The 19,123-nt window shown below is 44.5% G+C and overlaps 1 protein-coding gene and 1 long non-coding RNA gene across 2 annotated transcripts in view; one reads left to right on the top strand and one right to left on the bottom strand.

The window, feature by feature from the left end:
• Positions 1-19,123, bottom strand: part of LOC138685136 (uncharacterized) — a 46,821-nt gene that overhangs the window by 11,660 nt on the left and 16,038 nt on the right. The window lies entirely within an intron of this gene.
• Positions 7,812-18,255, top strand: CAVIN2 (caveolae associated protein 2). Its single transcript, XM_069781870.1, has 2 exons — positions 7,812-8,277; positions 15,671-18,255. Exons 1-2 carry the CDS (start codon positions 7,882-7,884, stop codon positions 16,460-16,462), a joined length of 1,188 nt encoding a protein of 395 aa, XP_069637971.1. The 5' UTR covers positions 7,812-7,881; the 3' UTR covers positions 16,463-18,255.

Consider the following 19,123-nt stretch of genomic DNA (forward strand, 5'->3'; position numbering starts at 1 on the left):
TGCAGCAGCCCCTCAGTGCATCTGGAGCAGGCAATGGGAAACTCTCTCAGATGACAGCCGGAGGAGGTACACAGCACCGGGGCTGCTGCAGGGCACAAGCAAGCGGTCATCTGAAACAATGAACAGCACCACGGGTTCAGTTCGGCAGCCAGTACATGTAAATAACTCCTGGTGAACTGTGCTTGGGTTAAAAACCAAGTTCACCCCACTCATGGCTTTGATTTGAATGTGGGTTCACCGTCTGTAACCTGGAGCATGACAGCACACAAGAGAGCAGGTCTAAAATCTTCGGTGCTCCCTGTGTAAACAAACTAATTTGCAGCCTGACATTTTAGCTGTGTCCTATGTAGATGACTTTCTGCTTATTCAATACTTCTGAATAAACACACTTAATAGCTGTGCAATAATAAATAAGGTATTAATACTATTCACCGCAGGTGCTCGGTACCTGATTTAACCTTCTTTTTTTCTTCTAACCTCAACAGGGGCTCTGAAAAATATGCAACTTTTTTTATAACTAAGTTAATAAGTGTTTTCAATCACTGAAAATAATTACTATCAAGAACAGACAGTTAGCAGCATGCATAGGGCATATGTAAGACATCAAAGGGGGAGTGCAGGAAAGAGAGAGAGAGAGAAAACAAGAGAGAAGGAGGGAAGATACTGTCAAACACCCAGGATCCTTCCAGCCTAGATTTCTGGTTTGCGTGTGCAAAAATAAACAGTTTTCAAAATATTCTTCTGTGAAGAGGAAGAAACTATGGAGGCCCGGGACTCACCCCCACTTTTTGGAGGCTCTCCAACCCTGGCTCTCCCAGGGGTCTGAGAGGACAGCTTCTGCCTGGAGCTCTGCCAGGTCACACCAGATGCAGTTTTCAGGACAAACTGGCTGGTCAGGGTTTAAGTCCCAGCTTGTTTTTTATCATTTGATTTCAACAGTTCCTCATTTACCCAACTCACAGAACTAAATGTATGTTTGGGGGTTTGTTTTTCTTTCCTTCTTCTTCCGCTACCTTAACACAGGCACGCTAGTGGTGACCTGAGGATTAAAAAGGATAGAGAAAATTCAAGAGTGCTGCGGTGGGCAAATGCTATCACTGAGGCCAGCTGGCCCGTGACAGATCCCGTTCAACTATTCCTCACGTCATTATCCTGCTCGGCCCCAGGAACCTCGCCTTGACCAGGTACTTGGAAAAGAGCTCTGGGATGCGCACCCGGAGTCTGCTGTTCTTTCATCCTTCTCATGCCATCTTGTCCCATCATCGCTGTTCATCAGAAACAGTAACTCAGGTTGACATCACTCCTACCAGAGACAGGAGCTACTGAATTATCTAAGACAAACCTAAATACTAGCTTTTAAAGGATAACTGATCTACTAAAAGCAAGTATTGTTTTGGACATGCCATGTCATATATATCACGCTTGGCTTTGCATTGCACTGCTATCTCCGGCGATGTCATCTGAACAACATGAAGTCGCATGGCACAACATGACAGATGCCTCAACAATGAGGGAAAGATGCTTTCTAGATTCCACGTCTATTATAGCTCATCCCAAATAAAAGATTCAAGGGATACGAATGACCATGTGTCTGCAGACCAAAAGTGACTCAAGTCTCCCCAATTATCTGCAGAAAACAGATCTCCTCAATTCACCTGCTTCTCACATAATTAATATTCTATTTGCTTCCATTAAATGTGATTTCATTATCATGTTTTTCCAAACAACCTGATTACAAAGTAGGAAAGGTTTTTACCAATAATAACAATCCTGAGGAATGTGCCAGATAGAGGCAGACTCCTTTTTAGCACAATACTGATCATAATCCCCGATTTACTGGTAGAAGATCTCCCCTCCACTAGGAAGAGGCACCACCTCAAGCAATCTCCATAGAGCAACACGAGAACACTCTGCCAGTCTTCACAGGAGCAGACTGTCCTTTCCAAGAAGGTTGTGCTCTTAAATGTTCCTTGAGAAGTTTCAAGAGACAATAATCATTGAGAACGTATTGTAATAAAAAGTATCCTAGAAGAAAAAGCATCCATGTGTATTAAAATTATTAAAAGTTTTCTAATTTTTACTCTCTTTTAGTGGAGGAGAAAAGAGAAAGCAGACAGGTTATCTCTGCCTTTCACTGAAAACTACCTCCTCTTTTTCCAGAAACATCCAAAAAAATGAAAAGGAAAAGTAGCTCTCTTTCCATGTACAGTTTCTGATCTGAAATTGGGAAAAAAAACAGCATTTTCTTCCAAAGAACCTGGCACCTTTGAAGGAAATTTAAAATGTTGGTGAGCATTTTAATCACACTTCCTAAAAGTCCATCTTCCAGTTGGAAAGGGCTTTCCCCAAAAACAACAACAAAAAAACCCTCCCTCAAGCTCCAGTTCCCTGGTCACTGTGACCTTGCAGATCCTCACACCCACCACAAAGGCTTGGCTGCGGGAGCAGGTTTTGAGGATGAAGCTGGTTCTCTGCTCCAAAAGCAGAGCCAGTTCCCTGTAGGTAATCATGGCCCATCCTGCAGATCCTGCCATTTTTCAGGTCCTTTTAATATCACCTCCATATCTTTTTTTATTCTGATATTTATGGACTTACTTATCCTGCTCTGTGCCCCACATATTCGCTAGATGAATACAATAAATTGGCAAGTCTGGTCTGACTGGCCATATGCTCTTCAATTTGTATCTGCTGGTGTCCTGACCTCGGTTTTGTCCGAGCTGCTAAAAAGTCCAACTGAGCGGCTGAAATGTTCTCCGTTATCTTAAGCTAAGGAAACTATTCTTTCGCCTCTCACAAAACGTAATTTGCTTTTCAAAGACAAAAAAAAAAAAAAAAGTAGTTTATTATTGTGCTCCTCAAATGTCTGAGGAAATACACAGAAAATGCCTGGCACATATGGTATTTTTATGTGGCTTATTTTTTTTCCTTGTCTACAAGTCTGCACAGAATTATTACTATTTGGCACACAGCAAAAGGAAGTCTCCTGTGCATAACATGATTTAGTCTGGCCGATAAAGTGGAAGTGGATTTCTTCGTTGCATATTAAGTTCTGCTGGATACCATTTGCACAAGAGAGCAAAATTGCAGTTTCATGTTCTCCTGTGATGATACATTTCCCGTCAGACAGCCTCACCTCTCTCTTTCCCCAAATATTAAAATTTCTCCCAGCAGTGACTCTCCAAATTTCCCACTCTCACATATTGGCTCTCCAAAGACAGTTACTCGTGTTTGCACAGCGCTGCCAGCTAGGAGCCAGGCCCTGGGGGGGTTCCCTCCTTTGGGGAGCGGGAGGAGCAGAGCCCTTGCAGGGAGGGTGCGACGCCCTGCTCCCCTGCACGCCCCAGGGACGGTGCAGCAGGGGGGGAAGGTCTCCGCCTGGAGCCTCTTCCAGCCAGCGCCTCACCCACAGCCTCCCGGCGCTTCTCAAAGGCTCGTGCTGCCAGCGCACCGAGGCTGCTGCTGCTGCTGCTGCTGCTGCTGCTGCTGCTGCATCCTCCTTCCACAGGTCCCTTCTCACCAGCCTCCCCCTCGGCCAGCAGAAGTCCCAGGGTCCCCACGCTGCCCAGAACCCAATCCACCCCGTACCCAGCTGGTGGGTTTCCGCTTGCTCACCTCATGCTAAATATTCTGTGTGCCTGCCACGCTGCGTGCGGCCTCCCGGGTTGTCTCCCTTGCCCCGGGAGCTGTGAAGCCGTAAGAGGTTACTCTTCCCCAGCCCAGTGCTTGCTCCTACGTGCAAAACACCACCTCGCATCTGAGATGCTGATACCTTCTCAAAACGTAAGTACTGGTAACTATTGCTAAAGGAGAGGCCGTCCATAATCCACTGCATTTACTGGCATCTATCAGCAGGGTTGGGTTAGTTGTACTGGTCCAAGCTGATTGCTCAGTGCCAAGGACAATGCAGTAAATCAGTCACTGTTTCTCTAACCCGTTACATTTCTTCTCTAATGCTTTTACAGCACAACACAAACTGGGTGCTGCCGGTGAGATTGGTTCATAACAGCCATAAAATTTTATTTAAAAAAAACCATCAAAAGGCAACATTAAGGATTGATGGACTGACTTCTCTGTGCTGTGCCACTGGAAGGAGCAGCCCGGGGCCGACGAGGGGAAATGCCGTCTGCTGGGACAAATCCCATCAGCATTTTTAGCCTCACTGCCTAATAACACAAAACTCACTCAATCGCCATGCGTGTTTAACGAACCAGCCAGTCTGGCCTCCGTCGCCCCAGAAGCTTTTGGCCAGTTTCAAACAACCCTGGCTGAAAGGCAGAGGCTCCAACAGTATGACAAATGTCACTGCAACAGAAGGCGCAGACTGATGGGAGGGAAATGTTAGTGGGACCCAGGACCAGCCCTCAGAGAAACCCTCCAGCAAGAGGCAAACAAGCGTCATGTCTTCAGCCACTCGCCGGGTGCAGGCACCGCTGGTCCCTGGAGCAGACATCAGCCCCCTCCCTTCCTGGGCTCTCCTCCCTCCCACACCTCTTCTCATTAACCAGCTCTTCGCCTACCTACGTTCACACAGTTAGATGGCCTCACGCCATACCTTTAAAGTCAGTGGGAGCTTGGACATGAAATTCAGTAAGCTGTGGATGACCTGTACAGTCCCTGCCGTTCTTCCTTCCCCTATTAATTCCCCTCTCCTTCCTTTACTGTCACATTGTTTTACCTATTACTCCACACCTAATAAATTATCAGTAATGCTCCAGCATCAAACATTTATTATCCTGAGCACCACGTGACTAATGAGTGAGTTAACCTCCAATTTCTGCCCGTATAATTCACGCACATTGATTTTACATGAAAAGAACTCTTGACTTACATTGGATGACCCTGATAAATTTAATCTCTTTAATGCTTCTTCTTTCTAAATAAACGTAAAACGTTTTCCTCTAGAAAGTTTCTCACCAGTAAAACCTGCATTGCAATTTGGCAAAAAAACTTCTCCACTACCCTGCCGATTTAATCAATAAAACTAAAAAAAAACCACCAAACCTGCATAAAAAGTCCCCGATTCCTCCAAGCGCTGGCAGCTCAGCCAGCCTGACAGCACTGTTACAAACATGACAGGTAATCAGAGCTGACAGCTAGTGTCAAAACCCGCAGCTGGAATTTAGCGGCTGGCTGGAAGAGGTACCAGTTTGGGGCCATCTTATTCCTGGCCTCATTACCCCCCCTTTCCCCATGGCATCGCCTCGGGGCCGGTGACCCGAGTGGCAAGGCTGGGCAGGGAGCACAGGGGTGACACGGCACCTCCCGAGCCACGGGGACCCCAAGGAATCCTCGGTGCTGGGTGCCCACAGCCCTTGCAGCTACATCAACGCTGCTGGCCCTGGCTCTGCTTTGCCGCGTCAGAGGACTAACCGGGAAACCACACTTTGGATTTTGTGCTGGCTACCGTGGGGCACTGCAGCTTTTCCCAAGGATGCACACAGGGCTAGGAGTTTTAAACACTCAAAAACTTGCAGAAGCTTTGCAGAAGGCTCATAACTGGAGTCAGGAGAGTGTTTATTTAGATTACAAAGTCAGCGTGTATACCTTCTCCATCATGCATATGTGCCACGTACAGTAGAAGGTCGATGCAGAAAGGCTCCGGGACACAGGCTCCAAAGTGCAAACCAGAGACGGGCTGGAAAGCCAGCTTCTCCAGCAGCCGGGACCACAGCCAGGCCAGGGCTTCGCCACAGCTCATCAAAACTGAAGAAAAAAATTAGTTTTGAAAAAAAAAAATTGATTTTGCCACAGTAAAGATAGGTAGCTGGGCATGGACAGAGTCAGGTTGCTCCTTCCCTGGGGAAAGAGGGAGAGGAAGAAGGATTGGAGCTGAAACAGCAGCGCGTGTCGCCTCTGCCTAAAAACTGCAACCGGTTTAAACTCTTGCCCTTCTCCCAGCCACCCACCGACAGCGCGTCAGACCCCGCCAGAGCAAGGTGAGCTGCTGCTCTCTGCAAAAATGCTTCCTCCTCGCCCAGGCTCCAAGGTCCCAGCCAAAAAAAAGGGAGAGAGCAAGACCGAGAGGGGCAGACACCGGCAGCCCTTTGGAAACCCGAACATCTGAGGAAGGGCGTATCAGGTAGTGCTGCCGGAGAGAGCCAGCGGAAACAGAGGGGTTTGTTTCAGTTGCTCCTTTAAAATACGTCCACTCCCCTCTGAGCCTGCATATTTTACGGTCTTGCCATACTTTCCTTGTTGACAACTCTGGCAGACTCGGTGATTTTCTTTCCTAAGTGAACTCACTCACCAAATGCATTTTTCAAGCTCCCACAACTTGAGGAATAGAAATTGCAGCCTGAAAAAAAGCAAGGACCAAGAAAACAGATACTAACAGTAACGTTGCAGAACATTCAGGGGCTCGAACACACAGTCATTGAAATGGCTAACTCATTTGCATTACTCTTAAGTCATTAATTTTTATTCCTCTTCATGGTAAAATGATTAAAATATTTTGGTTTCTGTGTACAAAAAAAAGGGTGAGGATCACAGCCATTTGGACTCCAAATAGATGTTTTTAGCCTACAGGATGCAGGAAAATCATGGAGGAATTATATATACCCAAGTACTAGAAAATATTACATTTCAGCTACCCAAGTACTGGAATTCTATATACCCAAGTATTAGAAACATCTGCGTTGCAGCAAGAAGTCCTGTTACCAGGCAAATGTCAAGAACAGAAGATAAAAAGAAATTGGCTGTGCTTCAGAATGTCAGTCTACGGATGAGCAACCCAAGTCCACAAAACTTTGTAGTATTTTCCCTGACGATAACAGCTTTGGATCAGACTTGGGAACAGTTATGTATTATTCTAAATAAACAGCTTGGTATTTCTTCATGCCAAGTAGCTCCTTTTGGTGCTTTGCAAAAGCCTGAAAACACTGTCCCTCTGCTACCGCACCCAGTTTATCGCTATTCCCCCAAAACAGCTGTTCTAACCCTACGATTTTTTACCAAAGAGATGCTGGAGAATCCAGTCAGGGCAACCAGAGCGCCCAGCTAATCTCCACATCGTGGGTGGTGAACCCAATCTCCTGGCACTGCTTCCGCCAAGCAAGCACCCCATGCAACACCAGACTGGTTTGGTTTTTCTTTTAATAATGAAAATGAGAATTAGAATAATATGGAATAAAGTAGAATAGAATAATAATCTAAATTATTATTAAAAAGCAGAAGAAGAAAAAGAAGGAGGAGGAGGACGATTTAGATTATTATTTTTAAAAGTCCGGTCTTGCACGGGGTGCTTGCTTGGTGGAAGGAGTGCCAGGAGCTTCGATTCACCACGTATGAATATATCGTAAGTATGTTAATTATGACGACAGTTACTATAGATAATTATATTGATATTATATAAGAATAACTGTACCAATATTATTCTCTCTCGCTACAGCACATTAATACACTAATTGTTACGCTGATGATAGCAGCAATTTAATTTTATTTACTTTCTTCCTATGAGCGTAACTCCTTCAGATTACACGACAGGCTTTAAACTCCAGCCTACACCCACAAACCCTCCCGGACCACTCTTCCCCCCTTTTCCCCAAGCCTTTCTCCAGAGCAGCCGCCGATATTTTTGTTTCCCCCTCCCTCCCTCCTCTCCCACCCCCGACCGCATTCCGCGGTATCTCCTGCCATCTACTGATGCTGCCGGGGAGGCGACTCCTGCATTTCGCCAAGTGTGGGGCGAGAACACCCCCCTTGCCTTTTAAAAAAGGGGGGTGACGGCACCGGGGGCCCGGCCCCGCTCCCGGCCCGCCCCGGGCGGGCCGGGAACGGGGCCGGGAGCGGGGCCGGGCTCTGCCCGAAACCTCCCCGGGGGAGGGCGAAGGCTCAGCCCTTAAGAGCGGCGCCGGCAGCCACCATCCCCGTCCCGGCGCAGCGATGGGGGAGGCGGCGGGAGGTAGCGCGGTGCCTCCGCTCCCGCCGTCGTCGGAGGCGACGGGGGGGCAGGTGAACGCCCTGACCGTCCTGGCCTTACTGGAGAAACTGGTCTCGATGCTGGAGGCGGTGGAAGGGCAACAGAGGCAGATGGAGCAAAGGCAGCGGGGTTTGGAAGGGGCGGTGAGGGGTATTCAGGGAGACCTGGGGAAACTGTGCCGCAGCCACGGGGCGACGGGGGAAGCGGTGGAGAAGCTGCTGGAGAAGTCGCGGAAGGTGTGCGCCCACACCCGCGCCGTGCGGGAGCGGCTGGAGAGGCAATGCGACCAGGTGCGACGCCTGGAGCAGCATCACGCGCAGCTGCTCCGGCGGGACCGCTTCAAGGTGCTCATCTTCCAGGTGAGAGGCCCACGCGACCACCCCGCGCCCCCCCCCAGCCACCGCGTCCTGCGCCTTCCCCCCGGACACGGGGGGAGAGCCCGTTTCTGCTAACTCCTAGCAAAATCGGGGACGGAGCCGAGCTACCGCCGACTCTCGGCAAACTTGGAAAAAAGGCGCCCTGTTCGCGAACTTCGAGAAGTTAGGAGGAAAACCTTTCAATCTCAGCAGAGGCGGGGAAAGAGCAGGCTTTTTCGCTAACTTAGCAAACTTGGGGAGAGAGCTCTCTCTTATTCTTAGCAAATTTAGGAGAAACGCCCGCTTTTACTCTTAGCAAACTTGGGGAAAGCGCCTGTTTTGCTAGCTCCTAGCGAACCTGGGGAAAGAGCTCTTTTCCGCTAACTCTGGGCAAACCGCCCCTTACTTTTTTGCCAACTTTCAGCAGACATGGGGAAAGCACCCTTTTTCTGCTAACTTTTAGCAAACCGTGGGGAAGGAGCCCTCTTTTACTTTTGGCAAACTTGGAGAAAGAGCTGTCTTCTACTAACTCGTAGCAAACCTGAGGAAAAAGACCTTGTTTTGCTAAGTCTCAGCAAACTTGGGGAAAGAGTCACCTTTTACTACCTCTTAGCATATGTGTTTTGTTGTGGTTTGGGGTTTTTTTAAGCAAGCTTGAAGAAAGGGCCCTTTGGTTTTTAGCAAACTCAAGCAAACTTGAGAAAAGAGCCCATTTTGCAACTCTTAGCAGCGCCCCTAAAACCCGCCCTTGCATCTGCCCTCAGAAGCAGGAGAGGGGCAGCGCTGCAGCTCCCTGTCACACTCAGCCTCACGCTTCGCTCCTCAGGCTGTTCTGGCCTCTTCGGGGATGACCTAAAAATTCAGCTAAAAACTCAGCTTCCTGGGAGTCCATCCAGTGATAGCAGCAGTTTGCATATTTTCCCCTTTTTAAGCAATGATCTGGACTGAACACAGTGTGAGCTTTAACTAAACACAGGACGTGACTTTTAAATCTTTTTTAAAAAAAAAAAAAAAGACAGACCTCCACAACACATTGGGAGAAGGAAGGAGAGCCTGCCACAGGTCAGGCACATCACCAGCTCCTCAGGCTAAACTTGTCAGCTGCGTGTTACATCTGTCAGTAGCTAACTCTACTCCTTGGGTTGCTGGGGTTTTTTTCTATTTAAACAAACCCAAAACAACAGAGCAGAAGTTCATTTTAAAAGCTGGCAGGCCTGGTTAGTGCACAGGCGCTTCCCCCAGAAAGGAAGCCCCCACCTCCCTGCTTATTGTTCTCCCAAATTACCATCCAGGCTTGTCAAGCCAGAAGAGGAGGAGCTGTGGCACGTACTGAGTGTGGTGGTTTCCACCCTAGAAAGAATGTGGAAATTATTCCAGGGACTGGGTAAATTAAAAAGACACATGTTCTCTGGACTTCTCCAAGTAATTTAAGATCCATTACTGTAAGTCAAAACTTTGCCATCTCCCAGGCTGCGTTAGCTAAGGACTGGCTCCCACCTCCAGGCTCAGACCTAGACCTTGAATGTTTCCCGTGGAGAGGGTGCACCAGCATGGCCTGTGGGAAGGTAATTTTGTGGCATTTCTGCTAACTGCGAGCATGAGAATTAAGGCCTTGCTACTGCAGCTACAGAATTTTCCTCCAGAGAACCCAAATTTTAGCACTGTAAGGAGACATAGCATGTAGACCAAAGACAAAAGCACAACTGTGTGGGAGCAGTACAGTTGCCTCAGCTAGGGATCCCTGTCACTCCTGCCTAGGGGCAGTGATTTGCAGGCACTGGGTAAAAGTACTGATAAAACTCGGGTTTGAAGGATAAAGCAGTGTCCTGCCAGGGGAGGGCTGGCTTGGCTTGTTTCCCGATACTAAATAGTATTGCAAAGCTAAGGCCTATTTAAACCTCTGAGCCTTTCTTTAATACTGGGTCCTAAAGTGCACAAACCCAAAGTAAACAACACAGGTCTGTGTCCCAGAACAACAGCTAAAGAAAATTCACAGCTGCTCCACCACCCGTCACCAGGGTGGTACCTTTGGACAGGAGGTCTGTTCTTCGTTGCTTTTACAAGGATTTAGCTGACTGTGTTCCCATCTCTCACTGGAAAATATGTTGCCGTGGTGGTGGGGAGATGAACTTAACCAATCCCAAGCCGACGCAGATCAGAACACAAGCCTTAGAAAAGAAACACTGCAGTTAAATTCAGTTAAAAAAAAAAAAAAAATTCAGCTGTCAACTGGGAATGGCTCCTGGCAGAGGCCTGTTGCTAAAAGGCCTGTTGCTAAAAGGCAGTGTGGCTGCCTGGAAAACCAAGGTGGCCGGCAGAGCTTCCCGGGATGTGGGAGGGTGGCTGAGGCAGGCAGCGCCCTGGCCCTTCTCCGCTGCATCCTGGGAGGAGCTGGGATTTTCCACTGGGGAAGCGGCTGCACCCAGAGGGATGGCAGGTGCTCACGAGGCGTGCCCATATGCCTGCTGCCAGGCTGGGCAGGCGCCTTACCTGGGTGCCCACCTCCTGGAAATCTCCCCACGGGGTCTCCTTACAAGGTGGAGGTGGGATGACTTGGCAGCCTGCAGGGCCACCGCCTTGCTACGATAGTTGTACAGAGGGAAAAGAGCAGAAGGCTGGCTGGGTTTCTGTCCTGCCCCGAGCAGGAATCCATGCAAAAACAATTACAGGAAGGAGAAGTTGCAGCAATGAAGGCATATTGATGCCAGATTTCTGTAAAAACAAAAGGGAAATCTGGATGTATGACACTTCAGTTGGAGGATTCTTCTTTTCCACTGAAAAAAACCCAATCCCAAACTTCACACAGCACGTTTCCTGTTAGGACCTGCTTTTCCAGCTTAGGAAGACAGCTCGGTATAAAAATAAACATACACATTTGTGATTCAGTTCTGCATTCACCGTATACCTCAAACTCCCTGATATTTGGTGGGAGCACTGAGCATAGCCAAAACACACAACTGAGCTCCAGCTCTGCATTTTATGAAACTGTGCTGCCGCCCGCCAGCATCAGCCTTCCCTCAGCGTACATGCTGAGAATGAACTGCGTTTAGAAAAGTTCAGCTATTTACATATTTTCCATTAAAATGCTCTTAGTTTTCTCTCCCTAGACTGTCTGCATTGTTCCTGGTTTGCATATATTTCTCTAATTGGTGACATATTTTAATGGACCTCCAATTCCAAGCATTTGAGGATGCCGAAGTTATTACAAATGCCACAAGTGACACAGCAATTTAGCAAAACACTGAAGTGACTGTTTTAAAAATCCTTGTTAAGCTTTGGCATTGTTCCCCTCTGTTTTGTTCTCACCACATGACCAGCTTTTTGGTTCTGGTTTGGTGGGGTTTTTCTTTGCTTTTTTAGCTGCAAAAGCAAAATGCAAGATGAAAAAGGCTCATGTTTAATTTTTCAATTAAAAGTCACATTTAACTAGTGAATAGGACAGATAAGTCAAAATTACAGCTTGGGGTCAAGCACACTGATATTCAAGCCCCTTTCAGATGCTGCTTTTGGTAAATGCTCCATCCTGAAATGAATCAAGAGGAGGGCACAGGAAATTAGCCATGTGAGTGTATCTTGTTGTTTGGGTCACTGTAATAATCTTTTGAAAAAGCAACTTCAAACTCAAAAATGAACAAGTGAGGGAAACAGAAGAATTACAAGCCAATAATGCTATTATCTAACTACTAAATTTCCCACTGGAGCCTTGCAGGGAGAATACTCTTGTATTGATGAATGACAAAAATACCTCCCATGGCTCTTAGGACTTAACCCAGCTGTGCTGTGGGAGGTCAGGGGGCCGGTGCAGCCAGCACCCCAGCCTGCACAGGACCTGCAAACCGGCGGCTGGCAATTTCCTCCTCCTTGCCTGCAGTCCCAGCCTGCTGCCTGCCCTCCTCCCTCCCTGTGGTGACATCCAGGGCTGAAGAGCATGTGTTTGTCCAAAGGAAAGTAGGTGGAGCTGTAGCTGTTTTTAGAAGGATTTGTCATCTTTCGACCTATTTTGTGTAGGAAAACAAGTTTTAGACTAGTAATCATTTAGGCATATAACAGCATCTACAAAGTACAGAGGAGCCTGGACTGTCGTAAGCATGACAAAATGCCATCTCCCCTTCCTGAAGGCTATGGCCTCTTACAACAAACCTAACAAAAATGCAAACCAAAGCACAGTGATTTCCTTTACGCGGCATCAGAGATTCAGCACTCCTGAGTAAATTAACTACCTGTTCACTCAGGCTGTCCCATTTCGTAGTACAGCTTTATGGATGTTATCTGCCTTTCTGGTAGAAGATAGGGATGAGATTATGACCCATAGAAAGTTCCCGAGAATGGCTGATCATAGCCATAGGGAAGGCACTGGTTTTAACTTTGCAAGTATTGCTAGTATTAACAGGAGTTGTTTTACACAGAGAACTTGCACTGTTCTATTCGACTCCCACATGGAAAAATAAATTCAGAGGAGCTAGCTACCTACAGTCAAGCTCATCTGAGAAAATGCAAGCGCTGTTTTTGAACTTGGATGTGGAAAATAAAAACATGTATTGCTTTCTCAGAATTTTGGAGTAGATCAAGAAGAAAAGATCAAAGTTCTACTTTTTTTGGTACGGAAAATAGTTATACAGTTTGTAACAGTTGGCATTTTTCAGTGTATTGTTCTAGTCGTCTTAAATGAAATACCAGACTGCTTGAAAAATGTATCACAACAAAATATAGCTGTCATATAAACTTGTTAGACCAAAAAGTTACCAATAGCCCACTTAAAACATGTTATCAGTAACTGTATTTGAAATAGAAATGTCTGTTCCACCACAGAGCATTTCTACTACACCACCTTTGTATTTCCAAAGCAATTTACTTAATTTATTTTCATTTGCATTTTAATAGTTCCTGTGATCCTAAGGCCTTTTAGAAACATGAGATAGGAAAGCATGTCATTCCCATTTTACAAGCACAGTAATAGATGCCCAGAGGCTGATGTTTTCCAGGGCCATGCAGGAAGCTTAGAGAGAGGTGATTTCTTGGATGCCCGTACTGCCTGATAGCCAAAGACAACCTAGGATCTCCTTTTAATTCAATCATTAGCTCATTATTATGTAGTATATTTTTGATTGGGTTTTTTTTCCTTTATAAATATGGAGAGTTTGACAGTCTCCCTTCTACTCAGTCACAAATTTGATAAAAATTGAAATAAAATCTGTGTCCATATTCTTCTAGAGCCTGCATGCAGTACTTCAGTTTAATGTGAACACTGTAGACACAAAGCTAAACTGACCTTGAGAAGAGTCACACAGGCCCATCTCTGGCTCAGACTGCACTGTGATCAATCTCATATGACACCACTTTCCTAGATTAAATACTTCAAAAGTTACAACCCATCTTTACTCATTAAAATCAGAGTTTTCTGTGCCATTCAGGCACTTACACCTGAATGTTCAGATGTTTAAAACTGTATGCAATTACCTAGGTTTGGAAAGAATGCACAAGACATGTAAATTATGCTTTATACTGAGTTCTCATGCTCTGGGGAATAATTTAACACTGCACCCACTCATGTAATCCACATTTCGTTAACTGCAGTGGAGAGAAAATATAAATATTTGTACTGCAGTTACAGCTGTTTTCACTTAAAGCTGGTGCAGGTTTTCTTTGTTTTGTTATCTTGGTCACTGTTGCTGATAGTTGCAACAACATAATAGGTGTCTGGAGAAGAGCGCTGGCTTCATTACATGTTCCACTGCAGGCTAAGGGCTTGGAAAGCTTGTTCTGTGCCAGTGTATCCAACCGAGGCTGCTGGTCCAGAAAGGTGTGCAGAAACCGTAGAAGTAAAGCACATACGAACTGTCAAACCGCCATCCATTTTTTTGATACTTTTCATTTTTATATCCATGAGGGATATTCATCAACACACTTGAATCACAGCATATATGATTATATGCTGTGTATATATGGTATAAAATGATTCTGCCTGTCCACGTGCATATATTCTTGAGTTCAGAAGTGCTACAAGGTAGTCAGAACTATTTTGTTTTTAAAAACAACCATGTACAATGTCTTTGTACAGACTCAACAGCAAATTTAACCCAAGACACTATTCTCTCCAGTGATCAACAACTGTATGCTCAGTCCTGAAATAATGAGCATGAACTTTGAAGTGTATGTGGCCTCTTTTTCCCCTTAATTGTACACTCCAGCCCTGCCAGGGACAGATCTGAGACTATTACAACCATTTCACTCAGCACTTACTGCTTTTCGTATCTAAAGACAAATGGGGCTGGGGGAATCCCTCCAATCCATATGACTAAATGATATCGCATGCACTCTGTCCGAAAGTGATAAAAAATGTAATGAATAGAGACTATGCAGATCTAAGGCATAACAATTCTGAAAGGAAAAGGGAATGTGCAAGGAGCCTCGTTTTCTTTGCATGGGCAGATGCCTGCAAAACCTACCGCAGAACAGAGCGTTCATTGTGCTGCCTTTGAACTGCTCGGGGTTGCAGAGCTGCTGTGCTCAGTAGTCACAGAGGTCCTTCGTTACGAATTGCAGCTTCTACCCTTGTTCAGCCTGGTTTGTTTTCAGATACCTTCTTTCCTTCCATGCCCTTTCTTGGTTTTGTTTCTAAAAAGCAATCATTTTCCTCTTAGCTAGAAGTGACTACTAGTGTTTTCTGTGTGGTAAAATGTCTGTTTATTTTTGCATACCCTAAACTTTTTTTTTTACTTTTCAAGGAGTTGTCCTGTCCATATTTTTAATATTTATCAATTCACCAACCAAATTTACCAACTTTTTTTCTGTAAATAGCTGTAAAATAGCACATACTCATGGACTGCATGGCTTCTCAGTATCAACAATCCCTTTTTAACAGTAACATACATTTTTCTGAAACACGGTGAAAGTGCTAACTGCATTTGCCACCTAAAATACCTCTCAGATGCAACCAACATCTCTGCAGAGATATTCCCAGTCTTTGGCTAGAGAAACTGAAAGCTCTGGGGTGTTACGTGACTTCTGTAGGTCTACACAGGGGTCTGTAGTACAACCTCCTTAGCCACCATACCATCCCTTCTCCCCAGGGATAGGCATACAACTTTAGAGCTAAACTCGTATTAAAAAGTATCTAATTTAAATGACAAAGAACGGGATTTCCATTCTGTATACATTCCAAGTCACTCTGAAAGAGAAATCTTACAGCTGACAGCTCATTAGCCTTAAACTTTACCAGATAATGGTTCAGTGGGCTTTGAGTGGCTTGTTACTAGTTAAATATACTGAAACAACAAGAAACATTCAGCTTTCTTCATCTCATCATGGGGCGGGGGGATAGTAATGGTTCAGGGTTGTGCTTTATTAAATTTGCATCCTGTGAACTATGAAACTCAAATATTGTCAATTCTTTCAGGAGGAAAATGAGATCCCTGCCAGTGTTTTTGCAAAAGAGCCTATTCCCAGCATTACAGAAGGAAAAGAGGAATCTGTGGATGAGAACAAAACACTGGAAGAAACCTTGCACACAGTGGAGTTGGGTTCAGATGATGAAATGTTTCACGAAGATGATGATGTGGATGACAGTGCAGAGGAGAAAACAGAAGAATCAAGAGCTGAGAAAATCAAAAGATCCAGCCTCAAGAAGGTAGACAGCCTCAAGAAAGCATTTTCCCGCCAAAACATCGAGAAGAAGATGAACAAGATCAGCACAAAGATTGTCTCACCCGAACGGAGAGAAAAGATCAAGAAATCGCTTACTGTACATCATCAGAAATCCTCTTCTTCAAAGAGTCCAGCTTTCAAAGTATCTCCCCTCACGTTCAATGTGAAGAAAGTCCGTGAAGGAGAAAGCCCTGCTGAAGCTGAGGACAGGCCAACAGAAACCACAAGCAACGACCAAGCTGAGAATGAGGATGAAATGTCATTCGCCGACATGCACTCAGATATGACACCTACCACCTCGCTGACCGAGGAAGGCAAAGCAGTAGCCGATTCTCTAGAGAAGGAAGCCAGAATGGAAGGGAACGCCATGAACAACAACATTGAGCTGTCCATTGTTGAAGATGATGAGGAGTATGGAATGCCTCTAGAAGTTTCTAGCCAGAAACTGTATGATGAAAGGAACAACCCAGTCGGCAGGGAAATGGAACAATCTGATGAAGAAACAGCCCAAGCAGCTGTCCTGCAGATAGACCAAACAGCATAATCAACCCGAGCCTTCCTTTGCCTTCCAGATACTCATGGTTTTACTTAGGCGAATAACTGGTTTCTGCTACACAGGCAGTAGTAGCGATTCAATTTCTTCCATCCTTTTCTCTGCAGTGGTAATTTATTGCATCGTGTTAGAATGCAGAGTGAACAAGGTCAATGACACAGGCTGCAATATGCTCCGTTTTAGGCCGAGTCATTGGTGTTTGTTAATTTAGAGATGCTGTCAGCTGGCAGAAGAGACTAGCAGGAAAAAAGTATGTCGAGTAGAAGCAAGCTGGTCAGCTGGCTTTCTTATAGTTAGGTAAGAGGAATGCATGGAGAGTAGTCAAAAACCAAACGTTTCTGTTCTGTTTTCTTCTCTCAGTATTTCACAGCACTGTGGGTAGTTTTGTATGTAAATGTAGAAGTACCAATGAGAACATTTGATTTCAGTTTCCTTGCTATGCTACGTGAATGCCAACAGCCTCGGTAACTGTGCATACACGTATAGTTTGTTTGGGGCTTTGCTCCATAACGCTGTAAGACTAAAAGAGCAGAGTACTTAGAGGGCGACGCTGAAAAGTTGGTTCCATCCATTTTAGTGGGGGAAAGATTTTTGCCAGTAGTCTCTCGCTATTTACTTAGAAGAAATTACTGTACTTAGGTGGAAATGAAAAGATGTTTTTCAATCTACCGGAGTTATGGAGGTACATTAGTGACAAGCATGAAGGTGTGATCAGTTACTGTACCTTTAAGGGATCAGAAATTGAAAAGAAAAAAAATAGAAGGAATTTGATAGAAACATGGAGATAGTCTGAAGAAAGTATGACATATAAAAAAAGCAAAAATAAAACCCTACAATATTAAATCTATACTCCCAGCTTAAAGAATATATACTCAGATAACACTAATTAATTCTTAGTCTTTATAGCAATATACTATCAAACTTTGCACTTGCACAACTTTGTATCTCAGAGTATTTTGAAAATAGCATAATTTATCTTTTTACAAATTATTTCGTTTATAGAGCTATATCTACACAGAAAAGTTAGATAATTACAGGGATGTAAGGACAATTTTTTCAAAAAGGTGAAATACTCTTTTTGGCAGGTCTAAAGGGAACAACGTGTTATGGATTGAACTTCATGGCAGGGATGAGTTTACGTAAGGATGAGTCTGCAGAGCCACAGGATTTGATTCTCTGCTAGTAACTTTCATCAAAGCCACCTACCTCCTTTCAAAATTACAAGTCTGTAATTTTTCAAAATTAATTGAAAAGGAGAGGTTACAGGGTAGTTTGTTCACTATGAATGTTCATTCCTGTCATTTAACAAAGGTAAGGGGGAAAGGGAAGCACAATACCCACAACAGTTACCTTACATCCTTGTTTGTTTATGCAGTGGGTTATTTTTATTTTTTATATATATATAAAATTCTACTGATACTTAACATTGCACTAAAAGGTTGCTTCCTTCAACTTGTATTTAGAATCACAAATTACAGGGGAAATAAAAACTACAGGAAAAATAGCATTATGAAATGATTAACAGGTATTACTCCACAGGGGAAACATCTGCAACCAGTAAATCGCACTGGAAGTTAGTTGATAAGAGCTTAGTGTAGGCACGTACTATTAAGAGTTAAGCTCTTAAGTGTACGGTATCATATAGGAGATACTCTTTGTAAGAAAAATCATGGCATAACTTGTGCAGCTATATTTTTATTTTGTATTAACTACAATCGATTTCAATCATTTTTACTTGTAACTAACTACAAATATGACAAATAAAAGCATAACATAAAACACAACCATGTCAGTCTTTGGGAGAAGCAGTCTGAGAAGTTGGCAAAGATGAAATTTAAAGGTCAAGCATTTATTACTTCAATTGATGTACCCATTGTACCTATACCATTTTCTTTCTCATCCTCAGCTGTTATTTAGCAATGCAAACACCATTGCTTTGCCTTCCAGACACTCACCAGATCTCTAGCCCATCTGTATGTAGTCAGGCCCTTTCCAAAATCTGCTAGCTTCATCTGCATTTTTTATTGGACTGCAGCATACTTCTAATACTTTAAATAGTCCTGAAAGCATATTTATATTGAAGTGTATATTCTGTTTATGCACACAGATAAACTCATGTCTTTTGGAGTGCCACATAGTCTTTAGCAGGCTTAATTTTACTGACAGACCAAAGAATGCATGTTTAACCTTTATGTAACAGCTGTCAGCTTCCCGCAGCCACCAAGCGCTAACCAGGAACCCCAGCATCATGTTTACATTTCGCTTTCAGATATGCCTGGTTTGTTTGTCCTCCTAAGCTTTAATTCAAACAATACCCCTGGTCACGCTTTATCCAGTTTTAGAGATGCTGAAATGAATCCCATGCACAGTGTTTTAAGAGCATTACAATGCTATCCAGTAAAACCATTGGAAATGCAGATACTGAGCATCTGGGAGAATCAATTCAAATACCCACTTCAGAATAAACTACACACACAGCCATCAGTTGCAGGACTAGAATTAAACGTTTGCTCCATCACGATCGCACATTTACAAGGACAAGCGGGCCTGTAATCCTTACAAACATAAGAAAGCATGCTTTGCAAGAGAGAAAAATGTTTACTCAACTCATGAATGTCTGCTTTTGTGCCATCTTATAGACCAGAGGAAGAA

Source organism: Haliaeetus albicilla, chromosome 4 (assembly GCF_947461875.1).
Source record: "Haliaeetus albicilla chromosome 4, bHalAlb1.1, whole genome shotgun sequence".
NCBI lineage: Eukaryota > Metazoa > Chordata > Aves > Accipitriformes > Accipitridae > Haliaeetus > Haliaeetus albicilla.